This window comes from Lacerta agilis, chromosome 14, assembly GCF_009819535.1.
Source record: "Lacerta agilis isolate rLacAgi1 chromosome 14, rLacAgi1.pri, whole genome shotgun sequence".
NCBI lineage: Eukaryota > Metazoa > Chordata > Lepidosauria > Squamata > Lacertidae > Lacerta > Lacerta agilis.
Genome location: NC_046325.1, coordinates 37,674,044 through 37,691,349, shown reverse-complemented (window position 1 = coordinate 37,691,349; position 17,306 = coordinate 37,674,044). Strand labels below are relative to the sequence as shown.

The 17,306-nt window shown below is 45.1% G+C and overlaps 1 protein-coding gene across 1 annotated transcript; it reads right to left on the bottom strand.

The window, feature by feature from the left end:
- Positions 1 to 478: 478 nt before the first annotated feature.
- PSMD11 (proteasome 26S subunit, non-ATPase 11) lies at positions 479 to 17,260 on the bottom strand. The gene is made up of 14 exons (XM_033169206.1): positions 17,112 to 17,260; positions 13,866 to 13,967; positions 12,481 to 12,605; positions 11,722 to 11,793; positions 10,755 to 10,812; positions 8,050 to 8,244; positions 6,941 to 7,085; positions 6,377 to 6,437; positions 5,902 to 5,964; positions 4,488 to 4,613; positions 3,579 to 3,614; positions 1,833 to 1,884; positions 932 to 1,074; positions 479 to 825 (listed from the first exon to the last, which is right to left on the bottom strand). The coding sequence occupies exons 1-13, from the start codon at positions 17,200 to 17,202 to the stop codon at positions 932 to 934; spliced, it is 1,269 nt and encodes a 422-aa protein (XP_033025097.1). The 5' UTR covers positions 17,203 to 17,260; the 3' UTR covers positions 479 to 825.
- Between the last annotated feature and the right edge of the window lie 46 nt (positions 17,261 to 17,306).

Genomic DNA, 17,306 nt, shown 5'->3' with positions numbered 1-17,306 from the left:
TAAGAGGGAGTTTTTAAGGTGGCTGGAGGCCTAAAATTATTTTCACTGACATTTCAGCAGTTGTGGTTGTTGTGGATTAGCAAACTGGTCTTGCTTTGGCTGCCTGAAATCTCTGTATTCTGGACACAAGGTTAAGATAACTCCCGCTTTCTAACTGGCCACTTCACAGATGACAAAATTCCTACATGGAATGCAAGACTACGGAGAGAGTTTGTGGGGGAAACCCACACACACAGCTTTTTCTTTTTCTTTTTTTTGCTGTGCGTGCTCATGCTGAGAAGCTGCAATCAGCCATGGCTTCCCAGGGCATGTACACGTGTATAATCATGTTATGCTACGGTGTACATGGAAAACGCCTTCTGTGTAGGAATTTTGTGGATGTATGGAGCTGCCTTTGGCGGCTGGGTTCCTACCAGTGACAAAAGACTTGGCCCACCCTTCTGCCGCCCTCAAGAAAATGGGAAGCACTTCTTTTTTGTTTTTTTAAGGTAGCATAAGCCTCTCTCCTTTTATTTAGGATACTGCCGCTGCTCCCTTCCCCCCACCCCCAAGAAACTCTCCTTTTTATTATTTTAAACATTATTATTTCCCCATCCCAGTACAAAGTTCAGCAGGTAAAAGGTTACATGGAAACTGGAACACACAATCGTATAGACAAGATGGATCAGATGAGGAAGTCTTAAAACTTTCCAAGTGAGAAGTAAGAGCAAAAGGGGGGGTGGGGAACAAAAAACACCCCACCAGTCTTCTAGCCTTTTGTCCCACCCACCCCCCAAAAGGTTTCACGCACCAACTCTCCAAAGCAACAGCCAACAGTTCCCAACTCTGCAAGAAAAAAAAGAAAGAAAGATGGAGCCACGTCATTCAACTGAACGACCCTCTCGGAGGGATGCAAAATCTGTCACAGCTCACACTGTAAAGAGCCCCTCACCTATGTTAGCTTTTTGGCTTTGTTGTATAACGAATCCACTACTTTACTCATATTCTGAATGGTCTCCAGAGCAGCTTCGTACGTTTTGTCTACAGGCGGTTCATCAAAAATAATCAGGACGCCTTCGCCTTGGTCGAGGATCCCTGGCGAAAGAGAAAAGTCCCCATTAGGCCTCTTGAGTAATGTGGCACAAACTGATCTAACCCTCGAGTGGCCGTTCCCCCCCAAGAAAAGCATAAACGCCTTATTTTCCCGTGTATAACAAGCCCCCGTGTATAAGACTACTCCTATTTTTGAGGACTCCCAATTTAAGAAAATGGGGCGAGATGGCAAAGAGTTGGGGAGGATGATTGCCCAGCGTTGTTGAGCTTTTTTGGGGGGGGGGGTGCCGAAAACCATTCACATGACTGAAAGACGCCGACAATCGAAACCGCCTGCCCCCTCGCCACCAGCAGCAAGCAATCGCACGCACAACTGCCACAGCAGCAGCCCATCCTAAGCAGCCCTTGCCGCAGCCACCAGATCACCGCATAGAAGCTCCTGCTTGCGGCTGCAACCAATTGCCTGTCCCCCCTCTGCACTATCCGTGTATAAGATGACCCCCCCATTTTTACATTATTTTACAGTAAAAAACCCGTACATAGAAAAGTACGGTAAGCCAGATATGGAAGGTGCCAGCCTCAACCAGCAGATGTTTTTAAAGATATGGATAATGAAGAACCCCCAAGGGTGTGAAGCTCCTCAGGTCTAATACAACCCCCCTTTTGTTTGTCCTCTGGCACATTTAAGCTGTAGTTCATACGCAGCATGTTCCGGGGAGGGGGGGCGCAAGTCAGGACAAGCAACCCAAGACTGTGGTGGGCCTAACTCTTTCACATTTGGCAAAGGGAAAGGGGTTTACCGTGGAATTTCTTGTCCAGGATCATCTGAGAGAGTTTCCTTTCCACATCGGCCTGAAACAGAACCAGGAGACGATCAGCTTCTTGGAGCCAACGACGGACCGGCTGGTTTTGCCAGCCTGAAGTTTTGAGGTTCCTGGGATAGTAATCTTGAGATAAACCACCTAGAGCAGTGGTTCTCAACCTTGGGTCCCCAGATGTCTTTGGCCTACAACTCCTATCAACCCTAGCTAGCAAGGCTAGTGGTCAGGGATGATGGGAGTTGTAGTCCAACAACATCTGGGGACCCAAGGTTGAGAAAGGCTGACGTAGGTTGCTTCAGTGAGTCACATATGCTCTAGTGACAGCAAGAGTTGCTGCTCTTTTCTCCACACAAAAAACCCCATGTCTCTCACACACTCTTAGCACTGAATTGAACAACAAACGCAAAAGACATTACATATTTCATTCTAATATACACATTCATGACACGCATCTAAACCACACAGTAAGACTGTTAGTTTATGTCTAAATATATTTTCTAAGGCTTAAGGCTCTATATATAAGCTACTGATTATAACAGAAGTAAAAAAGGTTTTAAACAATTCAAGTTTATGTTCTTGTTCCATGTGTTTTATAAAGGGAAGGGGGGATTATCAAATTGTATTCCTTTCCTTAAATGTACCATTTCAATTAATGCTGCCATTGTGGCAAGGTATCAGATTTTATTAAACCATTCTCATTCTGTTAGCACTATGACTGTTTGGCAACAGTTTAATTTTTTTTTGACTAAAATTATGATGTTCTGACCTCACATGTTCTTCCACATGTGCCAAACTTATTATTCAAGGGTTCCTTGGTATGGGGTATCCAGTTATTTCTTGCATACGCTATCTCCCTCCAAAAACACTCAAATCTTTTTGCATGTCCATAAAAGTTACATAATCTGTGACTTGCTCCCACATTTTCTGCATGTTCCACTAATTTATGGGTGTATCTTTGTTAAGCATGGTTAAATACCAGCTGCACAACACACACACACACACACACACACGGTAATAAAGCTGTATTTGTCATAAATATTTATTTTCACTTTTTGCCTGTCACACTTCTAATCTTTTCCCCCACTTCTGTTTCTTTATTGTCTTCATATATATGATAACAGATGTTTATTTTTCCTTTGTGTAATTATTTCTCCATCAATTCAATTTTGATTCTACTTTCTCTTAAGATTTTGTACTGTTATTTGTACACTTCAGCTGAAAATACTGGTGTTATGGAGGCTTACTGGCTTCCAGGCGGTTTGACAATTTATCAAGTGTTAAACAATGACCATTTTATTATGTTGCTTATTATGCCATAAATCTATTATAATCTGGCAACTGGAATGTCACATTATATAGAATAGGTTGAATTTATGACACCCTCAGATGACAGGACTTTCTAATAAATGTCTCATTCCCAGCACTGACTGAATAATTTGATTTATTAAATTTAAGACTCTTGGGATTATTTCCTCCCTATGAAATTATGCGTGGAGGTCATAGCATCATTACAAGTGTCAGTTTTTGTCACATTCACAAACAACCGATTACGCAAGTTTAACAAAACTTTAAATGCAGTTTAATGCCTGCTCTGCTCTCTCGTCCCTGAACTTTATGACAGCAGGTAGGCCTCTTCTTTTTAGCAGCTCCTAACTATTAACAGGAACATCCAGAGCTGTTCATGTACATGCAAGCTTACGTAGTCTGCTGCATCTATGCTCTTACCTTTGACAGCTTGATAAGGCTAGATATGTGTTCAATCTGCAAAAGAAATTGAGAACGAGTGCCAACATGGTTGGAAAGGAGCAAATACACGTGCGATGGTTTTCATTTGCTACACTTAGCTGAAGAGGCAGTCAGCATGCAACAGCTGTGTAGATTCTGACACCTTTTAGGACAGTCTCATGCCAGCAGCCGTTTATACTCATTTTAACTTAACACACAGTCCAAGTCACTCGCACTATCCACTTATTTCCATAGACCTCTTGATTAAATCTGCATTACCTTCTCCAAAATGCAATACTAGATATAACCTAAAGTCCAGTATAAGCCCAGCATCATCCACAGTAAGTGCTTTAAAAAAAAAAATTCAAAATTTTGTTCTTAACATGAAGAATTGTCAGCCAAGGTCTCCAACCCACTCTACGGCCCTCAAATTACCCAACCTGTTTATCAGCAAACCATCTTACACAAGTCATACAAACAGGCTTAGTCAATTCTTAAAATGTAGGGATCTGCCAATTTCAACCATTACCTTTAATAAGAAATGTCACTGGAGAATTTGGAAGCAGCAGAAGTAATCCAGGACCCCTGGAACTATCAATCAATGACTCACCTGAGGTCTCAAACCACTGTTCCCCACTTAGAGTTCTCCCATCTCTCTTTTTGTGCCCTGCAATTCCAGTTATACTACTAACCAATAGTGTAAGAGAATGTTCTACCACACTTTCAAGAAATGCAAGGGAAAGATCTGCACACAGGGTTTTAAAAACAGCCTGCTGTAACTGCCAATAGTTTTGGCACTGGACATGGTAATGGTTGTTTTGAAAATTTAACTGGGAAATTTGAGTAGATGACCGCCAACCTCATGGAGGCCGAAAAGATGAGAAAGGAAGCTCTTCTAGTGCTTCTTACCTGAACTCTGGAGAAAGGCTCAATGACCCGGATCAGGTTTTGTTCCAATAAGTTATCATAGAGTTTGCCCAGATGTGTGTTGATGATGGGGTCATCCCTGAGTTCCACTTTATAATCTTTCAGAGCCTGTGAAAAATTGGATTAAGTCAGCAATGAGCACAGACGACCAGGCTGCAACCATTCTTAAGCCAAGGGAGTGAAGGCTCCTTGGAATCATTCTGAGACTATTTGTGTCTAATATTATATGGGGTTGTGTTTATGCTGCATTTAATAGCACCAAGACACCTGTTTCAAGAAAAGAAGAATTGTGCAAATTTGCAGGTGCTTTGGCAATGTACATTTTTTTAAAAAATGTCTACTAATCTTAGGTGAGAGTGGAAGCTATGCAGAGGCCTGAAACTCCAGTCCTTGACCTTTGGGAATACCATTCACCCTCTGTGCAAGTTTCTTCACAACTAATTTGGACCAAAACGAAATAAAATAAACACACAGCTTGCTCTTCATCCCCCCATGTTTTTACACATCCTTAGCCCAGTTACTGGAAACGTCAGGGAGCAGTTGCCAAGGGAATATCTGGAACTCTTAACACAAAAGAAATGTTTTCACCAAGCAAAAATGTTCCTGTTTAACTAGGCCTTCAGCTGATTTACATGTTACCCTTTTAAAATGTGTTGTGGAAGGAGGAATTATTAGGTTGTTTCTATTATGCATTTACTGTTTTTTATATTGTGATTTTATGTTGTGAACCACCCTGAGATCTACAGAAATAATAATAATAATACAGTGGTGCCTCGCTAGACGAATGCCTCGCTAGACGAACTGCATTCGTCTAGTGGAAGCTGCCCCGCAAGACGAAAAAGTCAATGAGGCTGCTTCGCAAGACAATTTTTTTTTTTAGCGCGAAAACCTCCGCGCTCCATTGCCGCTTCACTAGACGAAAAATTCGCTCTACGAAAAAACTCGTAGAACGAATTATTTTCATCTAGCGGGGCACCACTGTAATAATAATAATAATAATAATTTTAAAAACCTAAATTCCACTCATGCAAAATCCAATCCACCACAAACAACACTACTCTGGATATTTCCACTCTTCCTATTTTCAAGAAGCAAGAAACAAAGCAGAAAAGGTTGAAACTCTACATCCACTTTCCTGAGAGCAGGCACTAACTGAACTCAGTGGAACAGCTGGGTGAACATGACTGGATGAGGCCACAGCCTTTCTTTGTCCAACAGTGGCCAGTCAGATATTCCCAGGAATCTCACAAGCAAGGCCGAGTGAAAATGCCCTTCCCCTCATTCTCCCCAAGTATGCAGAGATCTGCCTCTCCATGTGAAAGTTCAATTTTTTAAGCCTATTAATCAACCATCTAGTCGAAGAATAATTAGCCCATTCCCCATCCTGCCTACTCACCTTTTTGAAGTCATCCAGTGATCTATTCTTACTAGCCTGTGCCACACATTTCAGAGCTTCTGTCTGCGAGGGAGAGAGAAGAGCCAACATTAGCATTTTCTGGGCCACGTGAACGGCAGGTTGCGTTTGCGGCACTCACGCTTGAGGAAAATACTCTCCCACAGCCAGAGCAAAGGACATCAACAAGAACCCTAAGTATCCGTTCTAATTCCATCCTCACTCAAAGCAAAACAGCTGCTGTATCACAGAAAGAAGCAGACTATGCCGCTCTAAAGAACAAGCGATCGAGACAGAAGAACCCCCAGCTTGGACAGCAGAGACCCTCAAGATGCAATTGTGGAGCACCTCGAGTCTCCCAAGCGCTCCCTACTGCAGAGACCCATCTGCAAGGCAGCCCAGTTCACTGAAAAACTACCAGTGGGAGATGGGATCAAAAGACTCGAGGACAAAAAAAGGTAGATCAGTATTTCTGTACCTGTCTGCCTGCATACCGCAGTGCAAGCTTCCCGCTCACCAAGGCCTGCACATCTTCAGGCCTGAAAAGAATATAAAACAAGAGAGATGTTGATTCATCATGTCCCTGGCTATTAGCAGAGCTCATTATAAGCAAGGCACTTATACATCCATTCAGTTAGAAAAACTCTAGTGGACTTTTCACCCTCCCAAGGATCTTCTTCCTTTCAAATGAAGGGAAGCACTGCGTAGCCTCCATAAAGACTAAGAAGGTTTAAGAAATCCAGGCTGCCTTCTTGTGGCAGTGCCATTTCCATGTACCACGGAGGCCTGAGCGAGACTTACAGCAGAGAGAGGCAATGACAAGTATGCTGCTTATCTCCACCCCTCCTATGACCCTTAATCCTTCTTTCTTTCCACTGCCCCCTGCATTCTTGTCTCCCCTCAGCAAGCTTTGACTCTCATGAATTATGGCAGCTAAGGATCTAATACCGGAGCACGCGTCTCGGCCCAAATGACTGCTGAAAAAAGGGGGAGGGCACAAGGGGCTATTTGCGTTCCTTTTGCGATATAATTAGGCACATACAAGTTCAGCATGATCTTGCACAGCAGCATGTATTTCAACGCCGTGATAGCTTTGGGGCTGTCGATGGAATCGTAACCCTCAAATGCCTCGTAAAAATAGGAATATGCCGTCTTCCAGTCCTTTTCTTCCGCTGCGTGAATGATGCCTGTTAGAAAGGGAAGGTAAACACAAGGAGCAGGTTAGAGCACCCGGTTTCGCCGGGAAGGATGGCTGCAAAGTCCTACTTGTCGGTCCTTATAGGGAGAGACTGCCTCAAAGGCTCATTTCTCCCCTGCCCCTCTCTTTCTGACAAAAGAAAACCAATGTTATCAAGAGGGCTGCATCAGTTCAGCCAATCCTCAAATTCTACACTAATGCAAGCTAATCGGCATCCGTTTCCCCTATGCATAATTTCAAGGGTTGCAACTGAACTGGTTTTAGCGGTTGCCCCAAGGTAAGAGGGGAGAGGCACAGCCATGAAAAACTAAAGGACTAACACAGGCACTGGGGAAAAGAGAGAATGTACATCAAAAGAAGCTACATTTGTAAAGGGGGGATGTCCTGATAGCTCTGATTGCTTCTGCATTTAATTACTTCAGCTTAACTCTGACAAAAGGAGAACCGAGGGGCTTTTCCAAAATCTACCAAGCTCTGGCCAGTTTTGCCTTCATCTTGCATGATATTCATCAGTTAAGACAGCAATTAAGACAAGAGCTCATCTGTTTTTGTTTTGTTAGATTTCCCCACTCCTGCATTTTGGGTTTCACCACGGAATCTCTAGAGTGAGAGTTGAAAGAGATCCCGCAGATTACCTAGCTCAGCCACATGGCCTAAGAACTTGTGGCTGCAACACCTAACCAAGCTTCTTTTTAAAACCTCCTAGGGGGAAGATTCTCTAAAGCTCCCTGGGTGGATTGTTCCAGTGTGGGATCTCTTTAATCGCATTTATCTTCTTCTTTCCTTCTGTGGCCTGTCCTATGAGAGACTACAAACTCGTGATCAAACAAGCACAGCGGCAGCATCTGATTTTCGCACAACACACCACGGCTAGTGTTTATTGCACGAGGCAAAGGATAATAATCCCAAACACAGCAAGCATGTATGACACAACTGCTGCCTGCATGGCTTACCTGACTGCATGTCCAGCGCCGCCTGCAGCTTGGGTGGGCAATAGATTGCATTGGCTGTGGTTCGGGCAGAGGTTAATGCTGCTCTTGCTTTTGGCAGGTTGCTCAAGGCATGGTAGGTCTTGCTCTCCAACAGCTGCACTTCCACTAGGAGGGCCTTGTCGTCCATCTTTTTCAACTCCCGCAAAAGCTGTGAGCCTGACAAAAGTCATACAGTGGAGCCGGATGTCTCGGAGAATCCCTTTCTGGAGCCCCCCCCCCCCCTTCTGAACTCTCCAATACTTAAAATTTGTCTTTGCTACTCAATAGAACTTGTGATATCAAGGGAAGGAATTCAGCACTGTGTTCTCCTGATCAATGCAAGACTTTCTGTTCGCCAGACAAAATACATGTGCTGTTCTGGATGCTCCAGAGCTGATCTGGAGGAACAAAAGCCCAGTTAGCTTCTGCTAGCACACCAGGTCAGCTGAATTGAGACTGGTCTGTGGAAAGCCAGTGGTATGCAACTATGTTTTACTCAAGAGTAGACCCACTGAAATTAATGGACCTGATTCATTTCAGTGGGTCTACTGTGAATAAAATATCACCCATAGTGTCCAGCTTTGATGGGAGAAGGCAGGTTCTACCCCCAGTTCCACTATGAAGCAAACTGGGCGTTCTGTCTCGTAGGATTAAGTGACACAACGCTATTAGAAGGCCGAGATAAGAGTTAGGTACATACAAAGCTAACGTATTAAGCATGAAAATGAATCCTGTGTTCTTTGACAACTAACGTGAAACAACACTGCCCTTCTTGCCTAATTAGGTCAGGGAAAATCAGCCGCCATATTAAGCCACTATATGTGCATGCCACCATTAATAAGACAGTTAAGTGACGCAACTCTGGGCATGTGGAGAGTTCAGTGGCGATCTCGGTCAGTTAATCCGAATGTCTCAGGGTCACTATGACACTGAGAAAAGAGGTATGACCTCGCTTGTTTTTAAAATTGAATCTAAAGCATGGATGGGGAATCCATCTAAAGCATGGATGGGGAGCTTTTCAAACTCCCATAATTCCTGATTTCTAGCCATGCTGGCTGGGGCTGATGGGAGTCCAACAACTTCTGGAGGGCAACAAATCAGCCAGGCTACCAAAGTCTTACCCCCTGGCAGTGATAGAAACTGAGTTACAAAAGCTAGGAGCAAAATTGCTCCTGGAACCTGGGTTACAGGAGCAAAAACAGAATGGTTAGCATCAATTTCCCCCCACCCAATGCAGCAGCACTTCCCCCCCCCCCCAAAAAAGCAGGAACTAATATGCAATTCACACCAGTGACATGTTGTTATTATCACATTTTTAATAGCAGTTTTGAATTGGACACCACAAACACCAATGGGGCTCAGCTCTTGCAATAGTTACAAAAACCATGTTATTTGAATAATTAATATTTACAGATACATGTATGGCAACACACACACACACAGAGAGAGAGAGAGAGAGAGAGAGAGCCATGAACACAAACACAAGAGACAGAACTGTGAACTCTGCAGAGAACCGGAAGGTGGGGAAAGGGGGAAACACAGCAAGTGGAATGTGCTGGATTGGGCTGCGATCAAGAGAAAATGACTATCTGGTAGAGAAACACAACTGAGGAGTGCTGCCCCCAATCCAACCCAGAAGCAGACCATTTCATGCCCCCCTCCTTCATGCAACAGTGAGAGAGAGAGAAACCAAACAAATATACAGGCACTTTCCCCTCTCTGTACTACCTGGGGAACTCTCGCCTTCAGGGGGCTCACCTTTCCTCTTCTGCCCCTCCATTCTCTCTGCATTGTATTCAAATGAATCAGGAAACTGCTCTTAAGTTTACTTTGGAGTCCTGCCGGTGGCTTTACTAGTCCTGCACCTTTAGCACCAGACCACAGAGAGAATGGAGAGAAAGGGAGGGAAGGAGGGAGAACAGCTGTTCTACTGCCTTGTGGGATGAGAAGGCCCTCGGGTTGGACGTGAACTCTAATGCAGGAGCTGTAGATGCTGGCGAAGCAGAACGAAAGGGTTGGATCGGGGTGAGGGAGCCTAACTCTTTGAAGTCCGGTCGGGCAGACACGGTCATTGCAATGATAGATAGATAGATAGACACCTTATTGTCATTGTACATAGTACAACAAACGTACAATGAGGCTTCCCTCTCGCAAAACGTGACTGTTTGCATTAAGAGTTTCGAACGCTGCCTCCAGGAAAGTATGCAAGGCGAAGGGTATGTCAAATGAAAACGGAGCACCTTCATAATTTTTATTTTTAACCAGAATCAGGTGAATCAAAGCTTCTATGAAGCAGGTTTAGAGTAAGATGCAAGTGAATACAGTAATACCCCTGCGAACGTCCGCCTTGTCTAGTATCCATTCCGGCAAACATCCACGGCAAACCCGGAAGTACCGAAACGGGTTACTTCCGGGTTTGCCGCTTCTGCATGTGCAGAAGCACTAAATCGTGCTTAGCGCATGCGCAGAAGCACAAACCGCACTTCACGCATGCGCAGAAGCGCAAACAGTTCCACAAGTGCACAGACGCAGTGCTTTGCCCCGTGCCCTTTTTGGCTAGCGGCTGGGGCTCCGGAACAGATCCTGGCCGCAAAACAAGGTACGACTGTATTAAGGAGCTCTATTCCTTCTAGCCAGTATGAAATCAAAACAGGGGCAAAGTGGTGCCCAGCTGGTAATCTACTTACCTAACTGCAATGCTTCTTGATACCGTTTAGTGTCAAAGTACAAAGAAACCAGCCTTGCCTAGGAGAGAGAAAGGAAAATGATGCATTTCAATGAAAAATAACTATGAATGTGAAATACTTACTGTATTTCCACCCTCCAGAACTTGTTGGAATTTAACTCCCATCAGCCCCAGCCAGTATGACCAGTGGTTAGTGATGATGGGAACTGGAGTGCGGCAATAGGTGGAGTGCCACAGACTGCTCGCTGCTGACTCGGGAAGCAATATGTGTGGACCATGGAAGAGGCAAGGCCTTTGCTGAGAGGAATTGCAAGTCTGGACAAGCACGACAATGCAGAGTAAAGTCGGACAGCAGAGAATGCATGGTTGTGCGGTAATAAGTTTGAAGGGGAAGCTGTTCCCAACATAGGAAGAGGCACAATAGGGGAGAAACATGAGCCAAGGAACAAAGGATGTAACCGCAGCTCATTTCCAAGCAACACAGAGCAGAAAGACCGAGAAGCAGAAATCCACAAATACAAGTGTATCTGCAGTCAAATACAAACTTCTCTGCATTGGCTAATCCAGATCATCTTCCATCCCCAAGATCCACAAAACAACATCAATGAATGCAGACAGCGTTGAAAGGCTGGGAAATTTTTTACCAGTCCTATATTACAAGCACAACCGTGGGTGTTAAGAGGGAACACATGTCAACTGTTTGCATCAAAGACAGGGGAGGGAAACTCCCAGAGATGCAAGTCTGCAAAAAGCTGGCATGGAACTATCACACCCAAAACCACCATTTGAGAAACCTGGTAACACATCAGCAATAACCCAAAGAAGCAATGCAACGGAATGTGAATAGATAACATTTGTCTGGGTTCAGTGCCCCGGCGGGTAGGAGGGCAGGCTTCCAAATCCGGGGAATAAACGAGAGACCAATGTGCACAACTTAGCTGTACACATGGATATGCAGCATACCTTACCTCCAGAGCTTGGCGCAGGAATGTCCTCTTCTCAGATTTGGCCCATTCAATGCATTCAAGACACAGGTCAACCTTAAAAGAAGAAAGAAACCACATTCAAATTGCATTTTTTCTGGCTCAGGATAACCTGACCACAGCTGCCCCATGCATTTATATCCTTGAAGGTTGTATTATTGCAAGTCGCTCTATACTTTCTAGAAACAACGGAAGAGATTTTTGTTTTGACAAGCTTTTCCTGATCAATGCATAGTTCTCTGCCTTAGATATGCCTTTTGTATTGATTTTAAGCATACAGTGGTACCTTGGGTTAAGAACTTAATTCGTTCTGGAGGTTCGTTCTTAACATAAAACTGTTCTTAACCTGAGGTACCACTGGGGCCTCCTGCTGCCGCCGCCACGCGATTTCTGTTCTCATCCTGAAGCAAAGTTCTTAACCCAAGGTACTATTTCTGGGTTAGTGAAGTCTGTAACCTGAAGCATCTGTAACCCAAGGTACCACTGTATTTTCAGTTAACTTCTATACTTTAAAAAACCTATTTCCACTTTTTAATATGGTGAATATTGTTTATTTCATTAACCTCATTTTACAAATATCACAAGAAAATTTACAGTACTTGCTCCAGCCCAACCGCCACCCTCTAAAGATTGTCTTTTGTATGAAGTTCTGCGTGCCTTCCTCTGAATAGGATCAGCTATAACAGAACATCTGAAAAGCAACTGCAGACACGTTTACAGTTTTGCTTGAATTTTAATTCTCACCTCTTGTCCTGTTGCTGCCTCCATGTCTAGGAAAAGATCTAGCAGAGACCGAACCAGGCGGGCTGCCTTTGCCTTGCTGATGGAGTTTAAGAAAGGGCGCACATACTTCAGAAGTCCTCCAAGTTCTGCATTAAGAACAAAGTTGTGGAGCACAGTTCAGCTACTGTAGCTGTACGAGAACACAAAACAGAAGCTTAACGGCTCATTCCTGAGGTGGCAACGACCACAGAGTTTAAAATCTAGTGCCAATTATTTCAGATAGAAGAGGAACATTCACACATACTAGCTCCAATTCTCATCATAGCTTTAGTACAATGGTACCTTGGTTTACGAACTGAATCCGTTCCAGTGGTCCATTCTTAAACCAAAGCGTTCTTAAACCGCAGTGTGCGCTTTCCCTAATGAGGCCTCCCACCGCCGGTGTTTGGCTTCTGTTCGTCTTCTGGGGCAAAGTTTGCTAACCAAAGCATTGTCTGAAGCGTTCATTAACAGGACTGTTCACGGACGGAGGTAAAGGTAAAAGGACCCCTGACGATTAGGTCCAGTCATGTCCGACTCTGGGGTTGCAGCGCTCATCTCGCGTTACTGGCCGAGGGAGCTGGCATACAGCTTCCGGGTCATGTGGCCAGCATGACTAAGCCATTCTGGTGAATCATTGCAGCGCACAGAAACGCTGTTTACCTTCCCGCCGGAGCGGTACCTATTTATCTACTTGCGCTTTGATGTGCTTTCGAACTGCTAGGTGGGCAGGAGCTGGGACCGAGCAACGGGAGCTCACCCCATCGCGGGGATTCGAACCACCAACCTTCTGATCGGGAAGCCCTAGGCTCTGTGGTTTAACCCACAGCGCCACCCGCGTCCCAGCGGACGGAGGTACCACTGTATTATTATTTGGGGGGGGATTACCTGTGTGCTCCCTTGTAGCATTTTTTCAGGACATTTTCCATCTTCTCTATGGTGCTAACTGCATGACAAGCGTTTGGGAGGGTATATTCCTTTTATTTATTAACGAACATGGGGGGGAGTTTAAATGCTTGCCCCATATGTCCTGTCCCCACCCCCAGCAGCTGCTTTTTAGTAAAGAAAAACAAGCACACACGGGCCAGCCTTGAGACTACATGTCTAGTTTGGTCTGTAGTGACCAAATCCAAAATTAGCATTCTTCTCTTGTCAAGATACTTTTCCACATGCCACAAATATGACATTAGAGCAGTAACTGTTCAGAGAGCAGTAACTTTTCTACGGGGACATTATATTCTTTTATTCTTTTTCTTATTCGTTATTCACTACCTTTCACCCTAAGGGTGCATGTTACACCATTAAAACACAGTACAGTATTAAAAACAGGTTAGGTGTTATTGAGCTGTTTTAAAAGCGGAATTTACCTTCCGCCTGCCCTGTCTTGGCCAAGAGACTCCCCAGTTCCAGGATGCTCTGCTCTTTGACTTGTACGGCCTCTTCATCATTCTCCTGCACATCACGCTTCACTGGAAAAACAAAAGGTTTTCGGAAGTTAAGACAAGCCTCTGCACCTAATCAAGGATTGAATGCATAATTCGGCTCAATCATTCTATAACCAGTTCTTGTGATCCCATAGCACCTGCCTCTCAGATTATGATTAGGAGTTTGTGACACAGAGTACAGTAGAGAAATTCAGTAACATGAGGCAGCTCAGGAAAAATAATACCTTATACTGTGTTTTGTGTCATCCAGCATATTTGGCATAATGCAATCACAGCAGCGATGTGGACACAGCTACAGCTGTGGAAAACCATCTTCATCGCTCTCTAGCGTGTCACCAGATACTGTAAACAAGCCTCTTCACAACACCAAGAAGAGTGGTTACATCACTAGTTTTAGTGCACTTGCATGAAAGAACAGGCACAAAAAATAGTGGTATTCAGAGAAACCAGCACCGTACCATTTCCTGCAGTATACAATTGCCAATATCTAAAACATCAAGGAATGAAAAACTACAAACCGCCTTTTAAGCATAAAAAAATTGGCTTCAGCAATACTTTTCTCTTTGCCAAAACTTAAAATTTCTAGGATAAAGAGGAATTCTCTTAGTTTAATTGTTCCCAACCCACGAGGAACAGTTTTATTTGACAGTTAACATATGGGAGGTTAACAAGAATCACTTCACTGAGTCAGAAATGTCATTTATTTCAAACAGTTCCCGTCAGCAAGAGTGAATTCCACCAAAACCTACAGAACTAGGTAATTTTGTGCATTTACATGGGACAATATCAAGTTTTCCTTTGCTGTACACATGTTCTGCTCCTACTGCCAATCTTAAGACAAGTGAATCTCCTCTACAGCAGGTGGTGTTCTCAGGCAAATTTTGTCTGGAGAAGGAAGAGAAGTGGTGTCTGGTGGCTTTTTTCATTTAATATGATCTACAGAAATGTAACTCAAGTCTTGAACTTGGAAAAGGAAAGAATATATTTTAAAATGTGGGGAGAAGGAAAGGAGAATTTTGGCAGGCCAAAACAGAGAGGCCCTCATGTTCCCTGGCACAACACCCAAATTATAAGGGCATTCCATTTCCTAAACTTTTTATAGTTGAAGCTTTGTTTCAAAGGGTGTACTGCAGCTAGTCTTCTTTCTGTCTCAGTTTGATTCCCTACTCCGCTCTTTGTGTGAAGTGCACTGAAGGAAGATGATCAACTCTCAGCTGCTATCAACACATGCAAACTGCAAACCTATATGAGAGCAACTTCAGTTGTTCTGACAGTAGGTAAAATGGATTACTACTTCCTGATCCCAAAACCCACCTTCCTAGTTATGCCTTTAGAAATCCCAAGCCATATTACAGTGGTGCCTCGCAAGACGAAAAACTCGCAAGACGAAAAACTCACTAGACGAAGGTATTCGTCTAGCGGAAGGCTGCCCCGCAAGACGAATTTGTCTATGGGGCTGCCTCGCAAGACGAAAAATTTTCGTCTTTTTTTTTTAGTTTAGCGAAAGCGCGGCTGTCATTGCCGCTTCGCTAGATGAAAAACCCGCTAGACGAAAATTTTCGCGGGACGAATAATTTTCGTCTAGCGGGGCACCACTGTACTTATTTGAACAAAGTCCAAATTGTAGAACATCATAAGAAAATCCCTCCTAGATATGAACATTGTCCACATAACCTAGCATTCTATTTCTCTCAGTGGCTACCCAGATGACTCTGAGAAGCCCACAAGCAGGCAGGATGGCAATAGCACTCTCCTGTTGTCGATCTCAGCATTTGGTATTCAGTGGCACATTGCCTCTGAACCTAGAAAAAGTACACATGGTCATTAAGCCTAGTAGCTACTATGACTTACCCATCACAATTTTTAGCAATACAGTTTTAAAGCCACCCAGAAACCATCGCATTTTGACTTGCACATAAACTGTCCTCCTTCCCCTAGTAAAGCAGATATGAAGTGGGGGGGGGGTGTACACAAAATGCCTTATTTCATAGCAAATATCAAGCATTAACCCCCTCACAAGAAGAAAGAAGTCAGACAAGCTCCTGGGGTGTTTTGCCAACAGCCTCACTACACAACCCATGCTGCTTTCCCATGCAATCTCTTCACCACTAACCCCTCTTCAGATTCATCACTCCCAGTTATCTTGCCAGCCTTTGTTCACGCCTACCCTCTTCTACCTCTTACTCCACAACAAACCTCCATCACGTCTTTCTCAAAACTCACTCACTCACACACACACACACACACAAAATAACATCTGTCAGGGAGATTGTCTGACCAAGCATGGGGTGTGGGAAACCTAGCCAGACTACGAGGAGAAGAACTGTGATCTCCCAGAACCAGCGTCACAAAGCATTCCCTTGTTAGCATCTCCACATCCAGTTTCTGTTAAAAGCATGGGAACCGGGATCCATGCAAAACCACCAGGAAGCTTATTGTTGGGCCAACTCCACCCCCCCACTCCCTCTCCTACCTTTACCACAGCCAGGATTCTCATGCCGTCAAATTGGGCACCCTCTCCAAACTTCTATCTTGTTGTTCCTTCTCTCCATTGGCACCACCCACCGAGACAAACCACTTTCAGAAGTCTATGCCAGTCTTTTCTCCCCCCCCCCCACCTCTCCTCCCAACAACTTATCCCTACCTTTCTGATTGAAATCAGATTTCGGGGAGGGGGAGGCGATAGGGTTTGATGGCTGCCTTGTCCCTAGGCTGAGATTTGGGATACACCTGACGAGCAGCTAGGAAAGATTAGGGAGACCTGGCAGCTCGGGAAACCCGAGTCCAGCGCTCTTGCCTCCCACGACAAAGAATAGGCTGGGGATGGGAGAGGGTCTGGGGAAGGAGAAGCCTGTCAGGGGAGCCCTCCCCACTCCGCTTGCCTAGGCCCTTCCGATGCCGACCCCTCGGCCGATTTCCGAGGGGGCCCGGACTCCCCCATTTCCACAAAGCCAGGCCTCCCACCCCCCGCCGCCGCCCCCCCCAAAACATCCCCGCTCCCCAACTCTCCTCCCCGCACCGGCTGCCTTCTCCCCCTTCACAGCCGCTCACGGTGAGTCAGCAGCGGCTCCGGCCGCGAGTCACCCCTGCTGCCGGCCTCCTGCGCCCGCCGGAGCCACCGGCAGCCGGTGGAGGCCGGACGACACTCCCTTCCCTCCGGCGCCTCACCTATGGAGTGCAGGATGCCAATGGAGGCCTCCCGGTCGGTGCTCAGCAAGGACTGGGCGCGCTGGAACTCCAAGCCCGCCGCAGCCGCCATCTTGGAAAAAAAAGCCCAAACTCGCTCACTCACGCCGGCCGGAACCACAGGGCCTCACTTCCGCCGGAAGCCGCTTGCCTCGCTTCCTTCTCTTGGTCTGTTTC

Coding starts and splice junctions, on each gene's coding strand:
- PSMD11 (XM_033169206.1), bottom strand. CDS start 17,202: ATGGCGGCTGCGGCGGGCTTGGAGTTCCAGCGCGCCCAGTCCTTGCTG. Junction 12,606..13,865: donor CAAGACAGGGCAGGCGGAAG/GTAAATTCCGCT, acceptor TTCTTAATGCAG/AACTTGGAGGACTTCTGAAG. Junction 6,438..6,940: donor TGCAAGATCATGCTGAACTT/GTATGTGCCTAA, acceptor TATTCTTTTCAG/GCCTGAAGATGTGCAGGCCT.